A 16,895-nucleotide genomic window follows, 5' to 3' on the forward strand; every position below is an offset into this window, starting at 1 on the left:
TCTGTGGCCTTTTATATTGGCATAATGTTTTGGAGGTTCATTCATGTGGTAGCTTGTCTCAGTACTTTATTCCTTTGAGTGGCTGCATAATAGTCTGTTATAAGGATGTACTGTGTTTTGTTTATCTTCATCAGTTGGTGGACATTTGGGTTATTTGCATTTTTAGGCTGTTATGAATAATGCTGCTATGAACATTTGTGTACAAGTTTTTGTGTATATATCTTTTCAATCCAATTGGGTATATACACACCTAGGAATAAAATTGCTGAGTTGTATGGAAACTATTTACGTAGCTTTTTGAGGAACTGTCAAACTATTATTCAGACCGGATGCACCATTTTATATTCCCCACCAGTAATGTATGAGGGTTATTATTCCTCTTTATGTTTATATCATTGCTGTGAACATGAAGTGGCATCTCGCTGGAGTTTTGGTCTGTATTTCCCTGATGACCAGTAATGTTGAACAGCTTTTTGTAGTTTATTGGCTATTTGGAAAAATGTCTTTTCAAATACTTTATCCATTTTTTAAAAATTGGGTTCTTTTTCTTGAGTTGTAAGAATTCTTTATGTATTCTGGATATAGGCCCTTGTCAGATACATTATTTGCAAACATTTTCTCCCTCTCTTTGGGTTGACTTTCTCATTTACTTGTTGGTATCCTTTGAAGCACAAACGTTTTTAATTTTTCTTAAGTCCAATGTATCTATTTTTTATTTTGTTGCTTGTGTTTTAAATGTCACATTTAAGAATTGTCACACTAAGAAATCGTGCCTAGTCCCAGGGTGTGAAGATTTACGCCTGTGCTTTCTTCTGAGTTTTACAATTTTGCCGTTACATTTAGGTCTGTGGTTTACTTAAGTTAATTTTTGCACATGGTGTGAGGTATGGCTTCACATTCACTCTTTTACATGTCACTTATCTCAGCACCATTTGTTGAATGATTGTTCTTTTCCCATTAAATTGCTTTGGTAGCCTTGTTGAAAATTAATTAACTGTAGGTCCTTGGGTTTGTTTCTGGATTCTCAATTCTGTGTCATTAATCTGTGTTTATCTTTGTGCCAGCACCTTGTGTGCAGTCTTGATTACTTTTTAGCTTTTCAGTGATTTTTGAAGTTGCAAAGAGTGGCCTTCCCAATTTTGATTGTCAAGACTATTTGCCTCTTCTAGTACCCTTTCATTTCTGTATGAATTTTAGGATTAGTTTGTTAATTTCAGTAGGGAGGGGAAAGTGTGGCTGATTTGTTAGAGATTGTGTTCAGTCTTTAGGTAGATGTTGCCATCTTAATATTGGTGTTCCATTGGCCATTAGAAGTGTTTATGGGTTTTTTGACTGTCTAATTTCTTCCAGTAGTATCTTATAGTTTTCAGTGTGTGAATCTTACTAGATTACATTTATTCCTAATTTTTTTCTTTATGATGCTGTTGTAAATGGATTTTTTCTTAATTTCATTTTTAGATTGTTCAGTTAAAATATAGAAATAGAACTGATTTTTGTATATTGATCTTGTGTTCTGCAAGTTTTCTGAACTTTATTAGCGCTGTTTTTGTGATTTCTTTGGAATTTTCTGTATACAGTGTTGTGTAATCTGTATATAGAGATGGTTTTACTTCTTCCTTTCTAATCTGGTTGCCTTTTATTTTTCTTTTCTAATTGCCCTGACTGTAGCCTCTAGCACAGTATTGAATAGAAGTGGTGAGAGTGGACATCCTTGTCTTGTTTCCAATCTTAGGAGAAAAAGCTTTCAGTGTTTCTGTATTAACTGTGAGGTCAGCTTTGACTTTTTTTATGTATGTCCTTTATCAGATTGAAGAAGTTTCCTTTTGTTCCTAGTTTTTTGTTTGTTTGGGTTTATCTATCATCAAAGGAATTTGAGAGTTCCCCTTGGCTTATTAGCAGGTTCAGGATCCAAAGTTGTCACAGCTGTGGCTCTGGGTACAGCTGTGGTTTGGGTTCATTTCTTAGCCCAGGAACTTCCGCATGCTGCAGGGGCGGCCAGAAAAAAGGGAGGGGGGAGTGTGTGGATATTGTCAAATGCTTTGTTTGCTGCTATTGAGCTATTCATGTGATTTTTGACTTTCATTCTGTTAATGTGGTGTTAAATCCTGGATTAAATCCTGCTTGGTTGTGTTATATATTTTTTTCCCCATACCCATGGCATGCAGAAGTTCTTGAGCCAGGGATCGAACATTAACCACAGCTGCAACCAGGGGCACAGCAGTGACAACACTGGATCCTTAACCTGCTGAGCTGCCAGGGAACTCCTATATATATTTTTTTTTAATTGCTGCATCAATTTGCTAGTATTTTCATTTATTTTTATTTTTGCATCTTTATTCCTAAGGGGTATTGGTCAGTACATTTCTTGTGATGATTCTTTTTTTATTTTGGTGTCAGGCAATAGTGTCATAGAATGAGTTGGAATGTGTTCTCTTTTTTGATACTTGTAAGTTCGGTCTTAGTTCTTCATGAATTCTATGATAATCCTTTTTATTTTGATAACATCAGTAGTAATTCATTCCTGATTTTAATAATCACTTCTTGATAGGTCTAAACTAAAGAGCATGCCAATTTCATTGATCTTTTCAAAGAACCAACTCTTGGTTTCATCTCCATTGTTTTTCTCTTCTTTTATTTCCACTATGATTGTTTCCTTCTTTCTGCTTGTTTTGGGTTTAGGTTTTCCTTCTTTTGTTTCTTTAGGTAGAACATTAGATTATGCATTTTAAATATTTCTTCTTTTTAAACTTTTAATATAAGTATTTGTAGTTATAAATTTCCCTCTAAACAGTGCTTTGGCTGCATCTCATATAATTTGGTATGTTGTATTTTTGTTTTCAATTATTTCAAAGTAGTTACCATTTCTCTTGTGATTTCTTCTTTGACTCATTGGTTATTTTGGAGCTTCTTGTTTAATTTCTACTTATTTATGAGCCTTCCAAAATTTGTCCTCTTTTTGGTATCTCATTTCATTCTGTTGTGGGTGGAGAACATATTTTATATTATTTCAGTTCTTTTTTTTAATTTTTTAAATTTTTTTTTATAATTTTTTTTTCCCTGCAGTACAGCATGGGGATCAAGTTATTCTTACATGTATACATTTTTCCCCCACCCTTTGTTCTGTTGCAATATAAGTATCTAGACATAGTTCTCAATGCTACTCAGCAGGATCTCCTTGTAAATCTATTCTAAGTTGTATCTGATAACCCCAAGCTCCCCATCCCTCCCACTCCCTCCCTCTCCTGTCGGGCAGCCACAAGTCTGTTCTCCAAGTCCATGATTTTCTTTTCTGTGGAGATGTTCATTTGTGCTGGATATAAGATTCCAGTTATAAGTGATATCATATGGTATTTGCCTTTGTCTTTCAGACTCATTCCACTTAGTATAAGAGTCTCTAGTTCCATCCATGTTGCTGCAAATGGCATTATGTAACAATATGAGTGGTATTCCATTGTGTATATATACCACATCTAGTTCCATCCATGTTGCTGCAATTGGCATTATGTAGCAATATGAGTAGTATTCCATTGTGTATATATACCACATCTTCCAAATCCAATCATCTGTAGATGGACATTTAGGTTGTTTCCGTGTCCTGGCTATTGTGAATAGTGCTGCAATGAACATGCGGGTGCACGTGTCTCTTTTAAGTAGAGTTTTGTCCAGATATATGCCCAAGAGTGGGTTTGCGGGGTCATATGGAAGTTCTATGTTTAGATTTCTAAGGTATCTCCAAACTGTTCTCCATAGTGGTTGTACCAGTTTACATTCCCACCAACAGTGCAGGAGGGTTCGCTTTTCTCCACAGCCCCTCCAGCAGTTGTTATTTTTGGATTTATTAATGATGGCCTTTCTGACTGGTGTGAGGTAGTATCTCATGGTAGTTTTGATTTGCATTTCTCTTATAATCAGCGATGTTGAACATTTTTTCATGTGTTTGCTGGCCATCTGTATATCTTCCTTGGAGAACAGTCTATTCAGCTCTTTTGCCTATTTTTCCATTGGTTGATTGGCTTTTTTGCTGTTGAGTTGTATAAGTTACTTATATATTCTAGAGATTAAGCCCTTGTCGGTTGCATCATTCGAAACTATTTTCTCCCATTCTGTAAGTTGTAATAGTTGAGACTTTTTTATGCCCTGACATTGGGTCTGGCCAGGAGAATGTTGCATGTACACTTTAGGAAAATGTGTATCTGTTATGTTGCTGTGGGTGGAATGTTTTCCCCAAATTTATTAGTGATATTTCCCAATTTCTCAAACTTATTGCATCATAGCAGAGCCTTTAATATGCTATTATAGATGATACTCTCTTTTTTTTTCTTGCTGTTTAGGGCCACACCCACAGTGTATGGACATTCCCAGGCTCGGGGTTGAATCAGAGCTGCAGCTGCCAGGCTACCATCACAGCCACAGCAGGATCTGAGCAGTGTCTGTGACCTACACCACAGCTCACAACAATGCCGGAACTTTTTAACCCACTGAGCAAAGCCAGGGATTGAACCTTCATCCTCATGGGTACTAGTCAGGTTTGTAACCCGCTGAGCCACAACAGACACTCCCCTTTGGATTATATTTTGGACACTGTAAATATTATATAGACTTTGGGTTCTTTTCTGTTACTCCAAAGGGTATTGATGAGTTTGTTTTATCAAGCAGTTGATTTGTTTAGCTTTAAACTGTGGACAGTCATTTTAAGGCCTGTGGTGGGCATTTGCTTGGGTTCGTTCAGATCTTCAAGCTGTAGGTGCAGGCTGATTTGTTTGCCCGGTGGACATGTAGGTCAGGGGTCAGCCAGAGACTTGGACTTTCATGCTCAGAAAGTGAGGTGCCCCTTCTTTTTTTTTTTTTTTTTTTTTTTTTTTTGTTTCCAGGGTCCTTTTATCAGTCCCTGGTGGCCTTGGGGGCCTGAGTTCTTTATCCCAGTTGGCCAGAAAGGCAGCAGTTGCCACCACTACACTCCCGTAGAGATTGCCATGTTTTACCTCAGGGTAAAGCCCCAGAAACTGTGGTAAAGCCCCAGATTTTTTTTGCTTCCTTTCAAAATTTGCCTGTTTTTGGTTTTTTGTTTGTTTGTTTTTGATTTCCCTAGCTTCCAAAGCCTTCTGGTAGTTGGAGGGGTTTTTTTTTTGTTGTTGTTGTTGTTTTTCTTGATTTTTAGAATGTGTGGCTTATAGTGTATTTCATTGTGGGAGATTTGGTTTGTTAGGACTAAACACAGTGGAACTTAGTGTGTTCTTTTTGAAGCATCTATGCCAGTCTAATTTTTTTCTCCATGTAAAATTATTTTTTCTGCCTGGGGATTCTTAAGGATTTTTTTACCCCTTTAAAGTTTAATGATTTTTTTCTTACTGTGTCTCTAGTTGATTCATTTCATTATTCCAATCTCTTTTCAAGAGATTCAAGAGATTCTTACTTCTAAAAAATTTTCTTGGAGTTCCCGTCATGGCTCAGTGGTTAACGAATCCGACTAGGAACCATGAGGTTGCGGGTTCGATCCCTGGCCTTGCTCAGTGTGTTAAGGATCCAGTGTTACCATGAGCTGTGGTGTAGGTTGCAGACATGGCTTGGATCCCATGTTGCTGTCGCTGTGGCGTAGGCTGGTGGCTACAGCTCTGATTAGACCCCTAGCCTGGGAACCTCCGTATGCCATGGGAAGAGGCCCTAAAAAGGGCAAAAAGACAAAAAAAAAAAAATTTTTCTTGAATGATTGTTTTGCATATTATTCTGTTCTATTGCTTTGATTTTCTTCAAATACTTCAACTATATGTATGTTGAACTTTCTTTACCTGCTTTTTATTTCATCCATTTTGACTTTCTTTTTACTTCTTTCTTGGTGTTATTTTTATTTTCTTCCCTGCTTTTCCTCAGTATTTTGTATTAAATTTTAATTTGTATCTGTCTATTCTTTTGGCACTATCATAATGTAGTTGTCATCTCTGACATGATTTGTCTTCTTTTTCTTTTTTGAGTTTAATCGGCTCTTGTTTATTGTCTTTCTGTTGTTTTTTTTTTTTAATTGCTGCTGTTCTTTGTTTTTATGTTTATGATTCAAGAAATATCTCACACATATAGGTGGATGATGGCTGACTGGATGATGGATTTTCCCAAATGGTTGTTTGACAGTATTTGATTCAGGTATGAGGGTTGTGTTATATTCTTCAGCTTTATATATGTTTTTATTTGGGGGAAGGAAGATTTTCATCAGCTGAAATGGTTTGACTACATTTTCTTTTTCAAGTAGTTTTTTATGGATACAATGTCCTTTGTGCTACTGCATTTGATTTTATAGGTAAGGCTTCCTTCTGTGTTAGTTCATAGCACCCTCCTGTGTTAGTTCTGCTCTCTTGCATAGTCCTTTTTGTGGCTGATGTTGGGAAGGGGGATTGCCTTTAATACTCCAGGACCCTTAAATGTTTTCCCCTTAGTTCCTTTTTTTCCTTCATTGCTATTTGTCTGAGGCTTGCCACTTTTCCATGTATTTGGTTCTTGCTCAGAATCAATGCTTTTTGGAGCCTCTTGGTTCTGGGCCAGCTCACATTCCTGCCCATTCCCTATTAACAAGTGCTCTGAACCACTGTGTTCTGTATTTGGGCGTTTCGTCCCAGACTTCCTCTTTTTCAGCCTGATTTTCATGTGCTTCACCTGAGTCCTCCAGGCCCCTCCACTCTCTCTATGGAGTCATAGCCTCTTCTCCCCTGCTTTTTGCATCCCTGGACTGGAGGCTGTACTGGAATCTGGATTATCTTTCTACTTGTATATCATTTGAAGTTTTGATGAAAGTACAGGTCATGTGTGTCTTTATGTTTGTTCCTTCTTAATTGATTTTTCATGGGAGGGTATGGGGGAAGATTCAGAATCAGGCAGCTGTCCTTCACCTAAGAGGTGAACTCTCCCTCACCTCTTAGGCCATCCATTAAAATGGCCCATTGGTTTTATCTCAGACCTGCCATGGCTCTTCATCTGCTGCTGCCCACCGGCCACTTCAGTCCAGACAACTCTCATCTTGCCTCATTCCTGCCTGCCCCTCTTTCCTTTCATTTCTTGTACATCAGCAGATATAACACTTTTAACACATAAATCACTTTTATCCTCTTGCTGCGATTAAATTATTTAGAATTAAATGGTCTCAAGCAGGGAATAGCTGACAAGTGGCCCAGGAGCCAAATGTAGCCTACCACCCTATTTGTGATGGCCCATGGGTTAACAGTGGTTTTCACAATATTAAAAGTTTGGGAGGGGGGATCAAAAGAATATTTCATGACACATGAAAATTGCATAAAATCCAAATCTTACTGTCCATCAATAAAGTTTTACTGCAACACATCCATGCACAGTTGATGGTGTATTGTGACTGCCTGCCTTTGTACTGCACATGCAAAATTGAGCAGTGTGGCCCACAAAGCCTGCAGTATTCACTGTTTTACAGGAAGGGTTTGCTGACCTCTGTTCAGAGCTCTGCATGATTCATCTCCAGCCTATCCCAGCCTCGGCTGACCCACTCTCCTGTTTGTATCCTCTAGACACTCTGGTCTTTCTGTGTCCTCAGATGGAGGACCCAGTTCTTGGGAGTGTGCTACCTGGGACTCTGCCTTCTTTTCCTGCTGCTTAACCCTCTTCTGGACTCAGCTCCTTCATGTGTGTCCTGTTTCAGGGTCAGCTTCCCTGAAGTGCTCTCTCTGTCCCCTAATCTACAGTAGAGTCCCCTTTGTGACTCCCTCTCTCAATTCCTTATTTCTTTTTTGTGCGGTAAAACTTAATTGCTCATTTGTCTGTCTGTCTACCTAGCCTTGTATCAAGGTCTTTCCTTATGATGCAAACCCCATAAGTTCAGCCTCTGTATTTATTGTCCTCTGTAGCTGTGTTTCCACTAAGCATCTAACACATAGTAGGTGCTCAGGAAGTATTTGTCCCAACAGTTGATGAACAGAGGAGGTATCAGAGCTCCATGTAAAAGGTTATACGGGCACGTTACTAAAAGCTTGAACTTAGTGGAGAACTGGGGCAAAAGTGTCACCTGACAGCTGGGCCTTCCTGTACTGAAGCAAGGCCTCCAGCTGTCTTGACGTGGCACTTTCACTTATGGTTTTCGTCCTGCTGTTCTGCTCCTTTGCTGGTCTTTCTCCTAATTTCTTTCCTCCTTATCTCCTTTCTCTATCTCTGCCCCTGCTTAGCCCAAGAGGTTCATGGAAACTCCAAGTCCATAATAATTATAACTTTACCCAAAGGCAGTCTCTAAGCTCCTTTTAAAGTGAACTTAATCACATTTTTAATACAAATTTTTTCTTTGTTTGTTATTGTTTGTTGTAATACAGTCAGATTTTAATTATATGAAGTTAATTAGTGATTTTTAGATTTCCTTTTGCTATTTTGAAAGCAAACTTTCTTTTGAATTAAATGTATTTGTATTTAAATGTGTGCATATTTTTAAAGTAAAAAATCCCCACTTAATCCACTTCAAGCCTTATCTTCCAGAACTCCCCTCAGTTGGGAGAAATCTACCATTGAGAATTTAGGATACATAGTTTCAGATTTTTTACTGAGCATATAAAAAGAAGTATACATAATGCATTTACATTGATTGATGTATACGTATATACACATCCTTGTAAATCAATAGATTTTTTCCCATGGGACATATATATGCTTTTTTATTTATGAGTGTACTAGAGAACATTTTTCCATGTTTTTACATAGAGATGTATCTTATTTTAAAAAAAACACATATATAGTCTTTTGTAATAGATACCCAGTAATTTATGTAACCTACCTCCTATTAATAAGTATGAAGTTTTCCATTTCTTTCTCTTTTCTTTCCAATCAGAAATAGTACAACATCAAGCCTTTGTATACATTACTTTCTTGGTAGGGGTATAAGTCTTTACACAGCTTTAAATTCCAAAAATGGATTTTTGGATTCATATGGCTTACATATTTAAACTTATGATAGATACTATCAAGTTGCATTCTGGGAGAAAAATGTGCTAAATTCTGTTCTTTCTAGCTGTGTGAGTTATCAGACTTTTTAATCTTTCCTACTTTGTAGGCGAAAAGTTAAAGTTGACTTCATTTGCATTTCCTTGATTTTTAGTGAGCATGAACTTCCTTTGATATAATTTAGAGATGACTGCCAACCTGACCTTTATTTTCTATGTCACATGTCCATTCTTCTTTTCTTAACTGCCTGTCCATTCCATGGCTCATGTTTTCCCCTGAAAGTGTGAACTTTCATGGAATACCTAAGGTCACTAGGTGTCACTAGAATCCCATTCTGTTATTTTTGGGTGTGTTCCTTACAGAGCAGACAGCTGTGTAACTGCAGCTGATAAAATTCTGAGGTTTCCTTTGGAAGGAAGAAGAAATAAAGGTGGAAGAATGAAGGTCAGCCTGGCTGTCACCTCCCAGTTCTGTTGAGGAAAGTTAGTCACAAAGTTGCTTGTTTGTTTGTTTGTTTGTTTGTTTTTGGGGCTATACCCTTGGCATGTGGAAGTTCCCAGGTTCATAGGCTAGGGGTCGAATCAGAGCTGTAGCTGCCAGCCTACACCACAGTCACAGCAACGTAACATCCTAGCCATGTCTGCCACCTACACCACAACTCAGGGCAACACCAGATCGTTAACCAACTGAGCAAGGCCAGGGATTGAACCCATGTCCTCATGGAAACTAGTCTGGTGCGTTACTGCTGAGACATGACAGGAACTCCTGAAGTTAGCTTTTTTAAACAGTCACTATGACAGATTAACTGGGAGCCCAGTTCCCAGTGATGTCTTGCCTGTTAGAGTCTGTCGCTCACCCTGCATTTAGTGTTTCCTACAGACAGGCCGTTTCCTTGCATAACCACCATCCATGCTGGCGTCACAGCTGTTCCATCAGCTCCACCCCAGAAGCCCATGCCTAGTTGTGTCTCCTCATATTTCTTGCTCTGGAACCCTTGCTGGGCCTGTCCTTGGCTCTTGTGCCTTTGACAGTGTTGAAGGCTATGCATGGCATGTGAAGATTGTCTGGTGCTTCCTGGTGAAGTGTTCTGACCTGGGAATGATGATGGACTCCTCCTGTGCCTGGTGGGGCCTCCCTGGCTTCTTCCCTGGGTGAATGTGCTCCTGGCAATTAACGTGTGTGGCTTTTGAGGGAGGTTCTTTTAAACTGTATAAGTAACTGCCCCTCATCACGCTGTGTGTGTCTGTACTTTACCCACTGGGTTATAGTCCATTATTGTTGTTGTCCCTCTTGAGGTTTGAATTGTCCTTCATTGGCCAGTGGTAGCCTATTCATGGTGACTTTTGTGTTATTTTATTGTTTCTCCATCTTACCCGGAACACTTCTTTTCTCCTCTGGCATATCTTAATATAGGATCAGCTTGTCCTTTCTCTTTCCCAGCCCTAGATTCAGCCTTTCTCCAAGGAGCCCTGGTGTCTTTCAGTGGGAAGTAGTATTTGAACCCAAAGTCAGGGTGGTGGGCATGCTCCTTGCCACAGGAGTGCGTGCTGCTCTCCCACGCCCTCTTGTGGTCAGTTAGTGATACATGTATCTGCTGTGAACAGATACCTGCAATTCCAGCCCAAAGATGCCTTTCCTGCCAGCTCATGACACCTTACAAGTGGGCATCGAGATTGCCAAGTGGTTTTGCTCTTTTAGACATGTGAGGGAGAGGCCAATTGAGCATCAGAGGCTTCCTTTGCTCTCCTGGGTCCTCCTGGATCTGTGCTACATCTGACAGTGGTTGGGAGGCAGAAAAGGCAGAGTTGTTCCCATCCCCCACTACAGTGTATGTCAGCTTCAACACTGTCCAGAGTACTTTGAGCTTAAAGCCTTATTTCACCCTGGACAGAAATATTGTAATAGACCAAGGCATGTGTACTAGGTTTGATTAATTAAGGGGGGGGTCATCAAACCAGTAACATAAATGTTTCCTGTTTTCATTGTCCTAGAGGATTTTATTCCCCAGCAGGTACCCTAGTACAGTTCGGGATGGAGTTAGCTGTTTATGGGCAAATCCAGAGGTCCTAGGTGGCTGCAGGGCTTGTGGTGGAGGAGCTGCTGGGGACCGTGTGGCCTGGGCAGAGTGAGGGAGGTGGGTGGGAGAAGTAGGGGCCTAGCTCAGTTTTCAGAAGGAATCTATGCAAGGTGGGGGTTGGAAATTTATTGCCTTAAGTCTCTCCCTGTCTGGTTTCTGTTTTGAAAGTACCGTGTCTCTGGCACATCCATCCTCTGGTTTAAAGATCAGTTAACAGGGCTGAACATAATAACATGCTCCTCCAGGACGGGGAGTGGCCAGGTGGGCTGGGCCTTTATGCATCAGGCAGTGCTTGCCCTAGTGTGTGCATGAAACCCAGGGGAGGGGACGGGAAGGCCTCTGGGGTCCCCCTGCATTCCTCTGTTGTTTGCTGTTTGTTTCCCTCATGTGTCCCTCCCTCAAATACGGTTATTGAACCTCTTTTCTTTCCTTTCAGCCTTGTTCAAATCCTACCTCTTCTCTCACTGCTTCCCCGGGAAGTAGCCGGGTATGTTGAAAAAGCACAGATCCAGGCTGCGCACAGTAGGTGCTCACCCACAGCCCCGCTTCCCTCCCCCCTGCCCCCCTCTGCTCTCTACTCACAGCACTGTCACTGGAACTTCCGTAATGTTCTGCCTTCTTCCCAGGGGGCGGGGTACGACCTGAACCTTTCTTATGCCAGGATAGGGTGCTTGGAGTCTGGCGCCTTCACAGTGTCAGCCACTTAGTGCCTGTTTGTTATCTGCCCTGGCCTCCAGCATAGGGATTTAGACACTGGCTGAATGACTCACTGCCTGGGCTTGGGGTAGGCTGGTCCTGAGGGTGGGCTGGGTGTGGGTGGTCCAGGGGGGCTCTTGGCTGGATCCCAGGCAGGACTTCTCAGGGGAAGGGAACCCACACTGCCCTGTTCCCAGGAGCTCTGAGGGCAGCAGTCTGAAAAGCTAGATAAAAGGTTGGTTCTTTTGCTTTTAGGGGCATCTCTGGAAACATTTCTCTTCTTAACCACTAGATGGGGGGATAACGTTACCATTTCACATTTCTGAAGAAAAGCAGAAATCCAGCTGGTGAGCTTTTTCTATTTGTTCAGTAGATTTTGACTGAGTGACTAATAAACGTGGTTTTGATGTGGTGGCTTCAGAATTTCCCTCAGCATGTGAGCGCACTCGATGTTTGAGTCGTGGGACCGTGTTTAAACCCAAGTGGATTCAGGGAGTATGTCTGCGCAGGCCTCCGTTGTGTGTAGGTGTGTGGTGGGTCCACACACCTCCCCCCTCGGGACCAAGCCTTTGAAACCACTGCCTGGCAGAGGGCTTATAGTCTCGTAGATGCGGGCAGAGGGATTTTCTGTGGCCTTGGTTTCCTCAGCTATGTGGTGGGGGAGACAGCAGCACTTCCCTGGGCTGAGCCTGCTGATGGTGCCATGGACGTGATGAGAGATGATCCCAGTCTTCTGTCCCAGTGCTTCCCAGCCTCCCCTTTTTGGCTATTTTGTGCTTATAACAGTGGGAAATAGGTGACATTGCACTTGAGAAGAAGCTGGTCATCAAAAAAGACATTCCCAAGAAACCCTTCCTGGTCCTCTCCGTCCTCGCTGCCTATTCCTCATCTCTTTCATTAGATCCATTATGCTGCCCAGCCCTTAGCTGTAGGCTTTTTACCGGCTTCAGCAATTAGTTGTACTTTTAAAAGTCAACTTTTTAAAAATAAAATTTCTGGAGTTCCCTGGCGGCCTAATGGTTAAGGATCCATTGTTGTTGCTGCTGTGGTGTGGGTTTGATCCCTGACCTGAGAACTTCTGTATGCTGCAGTCGCAGCTAAAAGCAAATAAATAAAAAAGTAAAATTTCTGTAAAATGAAATATCCCCATTTTAAGTGTACAGTTCATTGAACTTTGACAAATGTACATACAGATGTTACCATCACCACAGTCAAAATACAGAGCATTTTCATCACCCTGACAGTTCTTGTTTGTCCCTTTGTGGTCACCCTCCCCGGCCCCAATTTCCACTCACCTGGTGTCTGTCACTGTTGATTAGCTTTGCCTGTTTTAGCATCTCTTATAAATAGTCATCCAGTGTGTATTATGTTGAGCCTGGCTTCTCTTTTGTTCATCATGATGGTTTTGAGATTTATCTGTGTTGTCATACATGTCAATATTCTAATGCAGGGATATAGGAGTTTGTTTATCTGTTCACCTGTTAATGAACTTTTGGGTAGTTTTCAGTTTTTGGTTGTTATGACTCAGGTTCTATGGACAGTCACATTTGTGACCTTGTGTATCTTCATTTCTCCTGGGTCGTTAACCCAGACTGTTTGCCAAGGTGGTTGTGTCACTTTATACGTTCTTCCCAGCAGGACATGAATCTTCATCAGCACTTGTCAATCTTTAATTTTAGCCATTCTAGTAAGTATGTAGTGGTATTCATGTGTTGTTGTTGTAGGTAACATTTGGGGGGATATTATTCACCCTTTAAAGTGTACAGTTTGGTGGTTTTTAATATATTCAGAGTTGTGCAGCCACCACCACAATCTATTGAAAGTATTTTCATCACCTCAGAACGAAACCCTTACATCACTGATCCTGCTGTGCCCTCTGCCCAAGGTAGCCCGGTCTGCTTTCTGTCCCCAGGGATTTGCCTATTCTGGAGTCTCATGCAGTAGAGTCATACAATAGGTGGCCTTTGGGGCTGGGTTTCTTCTCTTAGCATAGTGTTTTCAGGCTCTATCCATGTTGTAGCCTGTGTCAGAATTTCTTTGCTTCTTGTGACCCAATGATATTCCACTGTGTGGATATATCATACACCTAAAATTTTTAAATATTTTCTCCCATTCTGCAGATTGTATTTACACTTTCTTTATTTACACTTTCCTTTGAAGCAAAAAGGTCTTAATTTTGAGGAGGTCCAGTTTATTTATTTTTGTTTCTTGTGCTTTTGGTGTCATTTAAGAAGCTTTTGCCAAATCCAAGATCACACAGTTTTACTCTAATTTTTTTTTTCTAAGATTTTTTTGTAGTTTTAGTTCTGACATTGAGGTCTTTGATCTATTTTGAGTTAGTTTTTGTATGGTATAAGGTAGGGGTCTCATGTCATTTGTTTTCATGTTGTCTCAGCATCATTTGTTGACAAGACTTTTGTTGTTCTTTCCCCAGTGACTTGTCTTGGGCCCCTGGTCAAAAGTCAGTTAACTATAATGAGGGATCCCATCTGGTTTTCATTATATTTCCCTGAGTACTAGTACTATACATAAGATAAGTGCTTAGTGACTGTGTATTGTCTTGGGTTTAAATTTTTTAAAATTTGGTTTTTGTCTTAATATTAAGCTATGTGTGATTTTTGTATGTTGCACACTAATTTTTTTCATCGGATATACATATATATATATACATATTACAATAATTTTCTCTCCATCTGTCTTTAGTTTTCTTTATTGTGTCTTTCAGAGTATTCAAGTTTTTCATTTTGTTGAAGTCCAGTTTTTCATTTTCTTCTGTGCTTTGTTTTTGATATTCTATCTGAATGTTTCTGCCTACTTCAAAATCATGAGTTTTTTCATGCATTTTTCTTTCAGAAACTTTAGCTTTTGTGTTTAGTTCTGTGATCTCTTTTGAGCTATATGTTTTTTGGTGTGTGAATACACATATGGTATAAAGAAGTCAAAAGTGTTTCTTTCTACAGTTTAGTCATTATTCAGAAAATATTTTTGAGACTTTTTGCCAGACTTTGAGGTTACAGCTCTAACTAGACAGGCATAGTTTCTGCCTTCACAGAACATACTTTTAATGAAGAAGAAAAGTTTTGTAAGGTCCTCAAAGGGGGTAAGAGGGCCCTCTGAGTTTGTCCCCCTGGCTGGACAGTGCTTGGGGAGGCCCCTTGGAGTTGGTGACCTGGGGGACCAGTGTTCTGGGGAGGGAAGGCCATTCACTGCCTTAGGCAGGACAGTACCAGAAACTCCAGTGGCTGGAGTCTAGTGAGGAGGGGGAGCTTCCAGACTGAGACCTGTTCTTTCAGCCTCCCGCCCCCCACCACCACCAGGGGTTAGAACTTTACTCACTTCTGTCTTTTTCCTCAGCATATTTTTGGATTGTTACATTTTTGCAAAGTACTTTCACCACTGGGTGAAGACAAGATGGTCTGGTTCTCATGTCTGCTTCTGTGTTGGATGTGTGGGGATGGCTCATGGTGCCATTATATCCCCTGACCTGAGCAGTGGGAACGGCTCCACTGTGTGCCTCGATGTCATGAGTGGGACCAGGGCCATCGCATGCCCTGACGTGAGGAGTGGGAACCACAGGGAGTTTTCGCAGGATTACGGTAGTTCTTTTTTTTTTTTTTTTTTTTTTTTTTGTCTATTTTGTCTGATATGAGCGTTGCAACTCCTGCTTTTCTGTCATGTCTATTGGCATGAAATACTTTTCCCCAGCCTTTCACTTTCAATCTATATGTATCTTTTGTCCTAAGGTGAGTTTCTTGTAGGCAGCATATTGAAGGTTTTTGCCTTTTTATCCACTCAGCCATTCTGTGTCTTTTGATTGGGGCATTCAGTCCATTGACATTTAAGGTGATAATTGATAGATGATTATTTATTGCCATTTGATCCTCGTGTTCCAGTTGATTCTATGGTTCTCCATTCTTCTTTTTTTTTTTTTTTTGGTTGGATGGTCTCCTGTTATTATCTGCTTGAGTGGGGATTACGGTAGTTCTGACCGGCTCCAGGGCTGCTGACCACACGCTGAAATTCACAGATCTAGTGATAAGGACATCACCTTGTTGGTGTCCTGTTTGTTTTGTTTTTTTGTTGCTGGTTTTTGTTTGTTTGTTTTGTTTTGTGGCATGTGGGAGTTCCCAGGCCAGAGACTGAACCTGTGCCACAGCAATGACCTGAGCCACAGCAGTGACAATGCCAGATTCTTAACCTGCTGTGCCGCCAGGGAACTCTTTAGGGGCCCTATTTTACAAAGACTCAACAGATGGGTGTTATAATTGCATAAACACGGGAGTGATTGAAAGTGTTTGAACTGGGTTGTGGAGAGGTGAATGAAATGTTGTAAGATTAATATTTCAGTATTACGTGAATGAGTCAGAGGAGGAAAACCTGTGGGGAAGGAGATGATTTAGAACATTGTTGTGATTGTTTAGATTTGAGCACTGAATACTTAGAAGGAGGGCACAGTCCAGGAATTCCCGAGGTGGGCAGGCCAGGGGAACAGGAGGCAGAGCCCAGAGGAGCTGGGCTCATAGACCCAGTTTCGGGGTAAGGATGCCTGGACAGAAGCACACAGCAAGGAGAACTCAGTTTGGGAGGAAAAGATGAGCTTTCTGGCCTTAATTTCTTTAGGACCCTTCTAGCTCTGGATTATTCATTGTATGTCCTGTGTACTCTTGCATGTGCTTAAACCTTTATGAGGGCCACACCCTGGTCATTTTGAAGTGTTACAAGTCTACGCTTGTATAAGAACTATATTTCCTGTACCTGCCTCTCTCTTCTACTCTAATACTTAAAAACACCGGTCAGAGAAGATTTGGAAAGTTGAATTTATATTGCCTTTTGTGTTTGGTAATAAATGTACTTATTTTAAAAGACCCATTTGTTAAAATGGCCTGTGCAGGGATTTCTTACTTTGCTAACTGACACACGTTGCAGATTTAACGGCGTGTGACTATAACAGAACACGCTCATTACGCCTCATTTTACTTACACAGATGCAGGACAGCTGGAGTGCACATGGATGAGTCACTGTTTCCCGCAGCTAACTCTAACCAACACTTACCAAGCATAATCCAAAAAAAGGTAAGTACACTACCTCAGTGTGGACCATGAACTTAGGATGTATTCATCTTTTTTTGTTCCTAGAAAATAAAACTTTTAGAAATATGGTCAAGAGTTGTCTTAAATGTTGCTGTTG

General features: G+C 40.7%; 1 protein-coding gene across 10 annotated transcripts in view; it reads left to right on the forward strand.

Moving 5' to 3' along the window:
* The window catches only part of MCPH1 (microcephalin 1), a 219,786-nt gene that overhangs the window by 10,475 nt on the left and 192,416 nt on the right, over positions 1-16,895 (forward strand). For 5 of the 10 annotated variants that reach the window (XM_021075799.1, XM_021075800.1, XM_021075807.1 and 2 more), the window contains one exon: positions 16,693-16,780. In XM_021075799.1, the coding sequence (XP_020931458.1) occupies positions 16,693-16,780 (88 nt within the window). The other 5 variants (XM_021075801.1, XM_021075804.1, XM_021075805.1 and 2 more) reach the window with 4 other exon arrangements.

This window comes from Sus scrofa, chromosome 15, assembly GCF_000003025.6.
Source record: "Sus scrofa isolate TJ Tabasco breed Duroc chromosome 15, Sscrofa11.1, whole genome shotgun sequence".
Classification (NCBI taxonomy): domain Eukaryota; kingdom Metazoa; phylum Chordata; class Mammalia; order Artiodactyla; family Suidae; genus Sus; species Sus scrofa.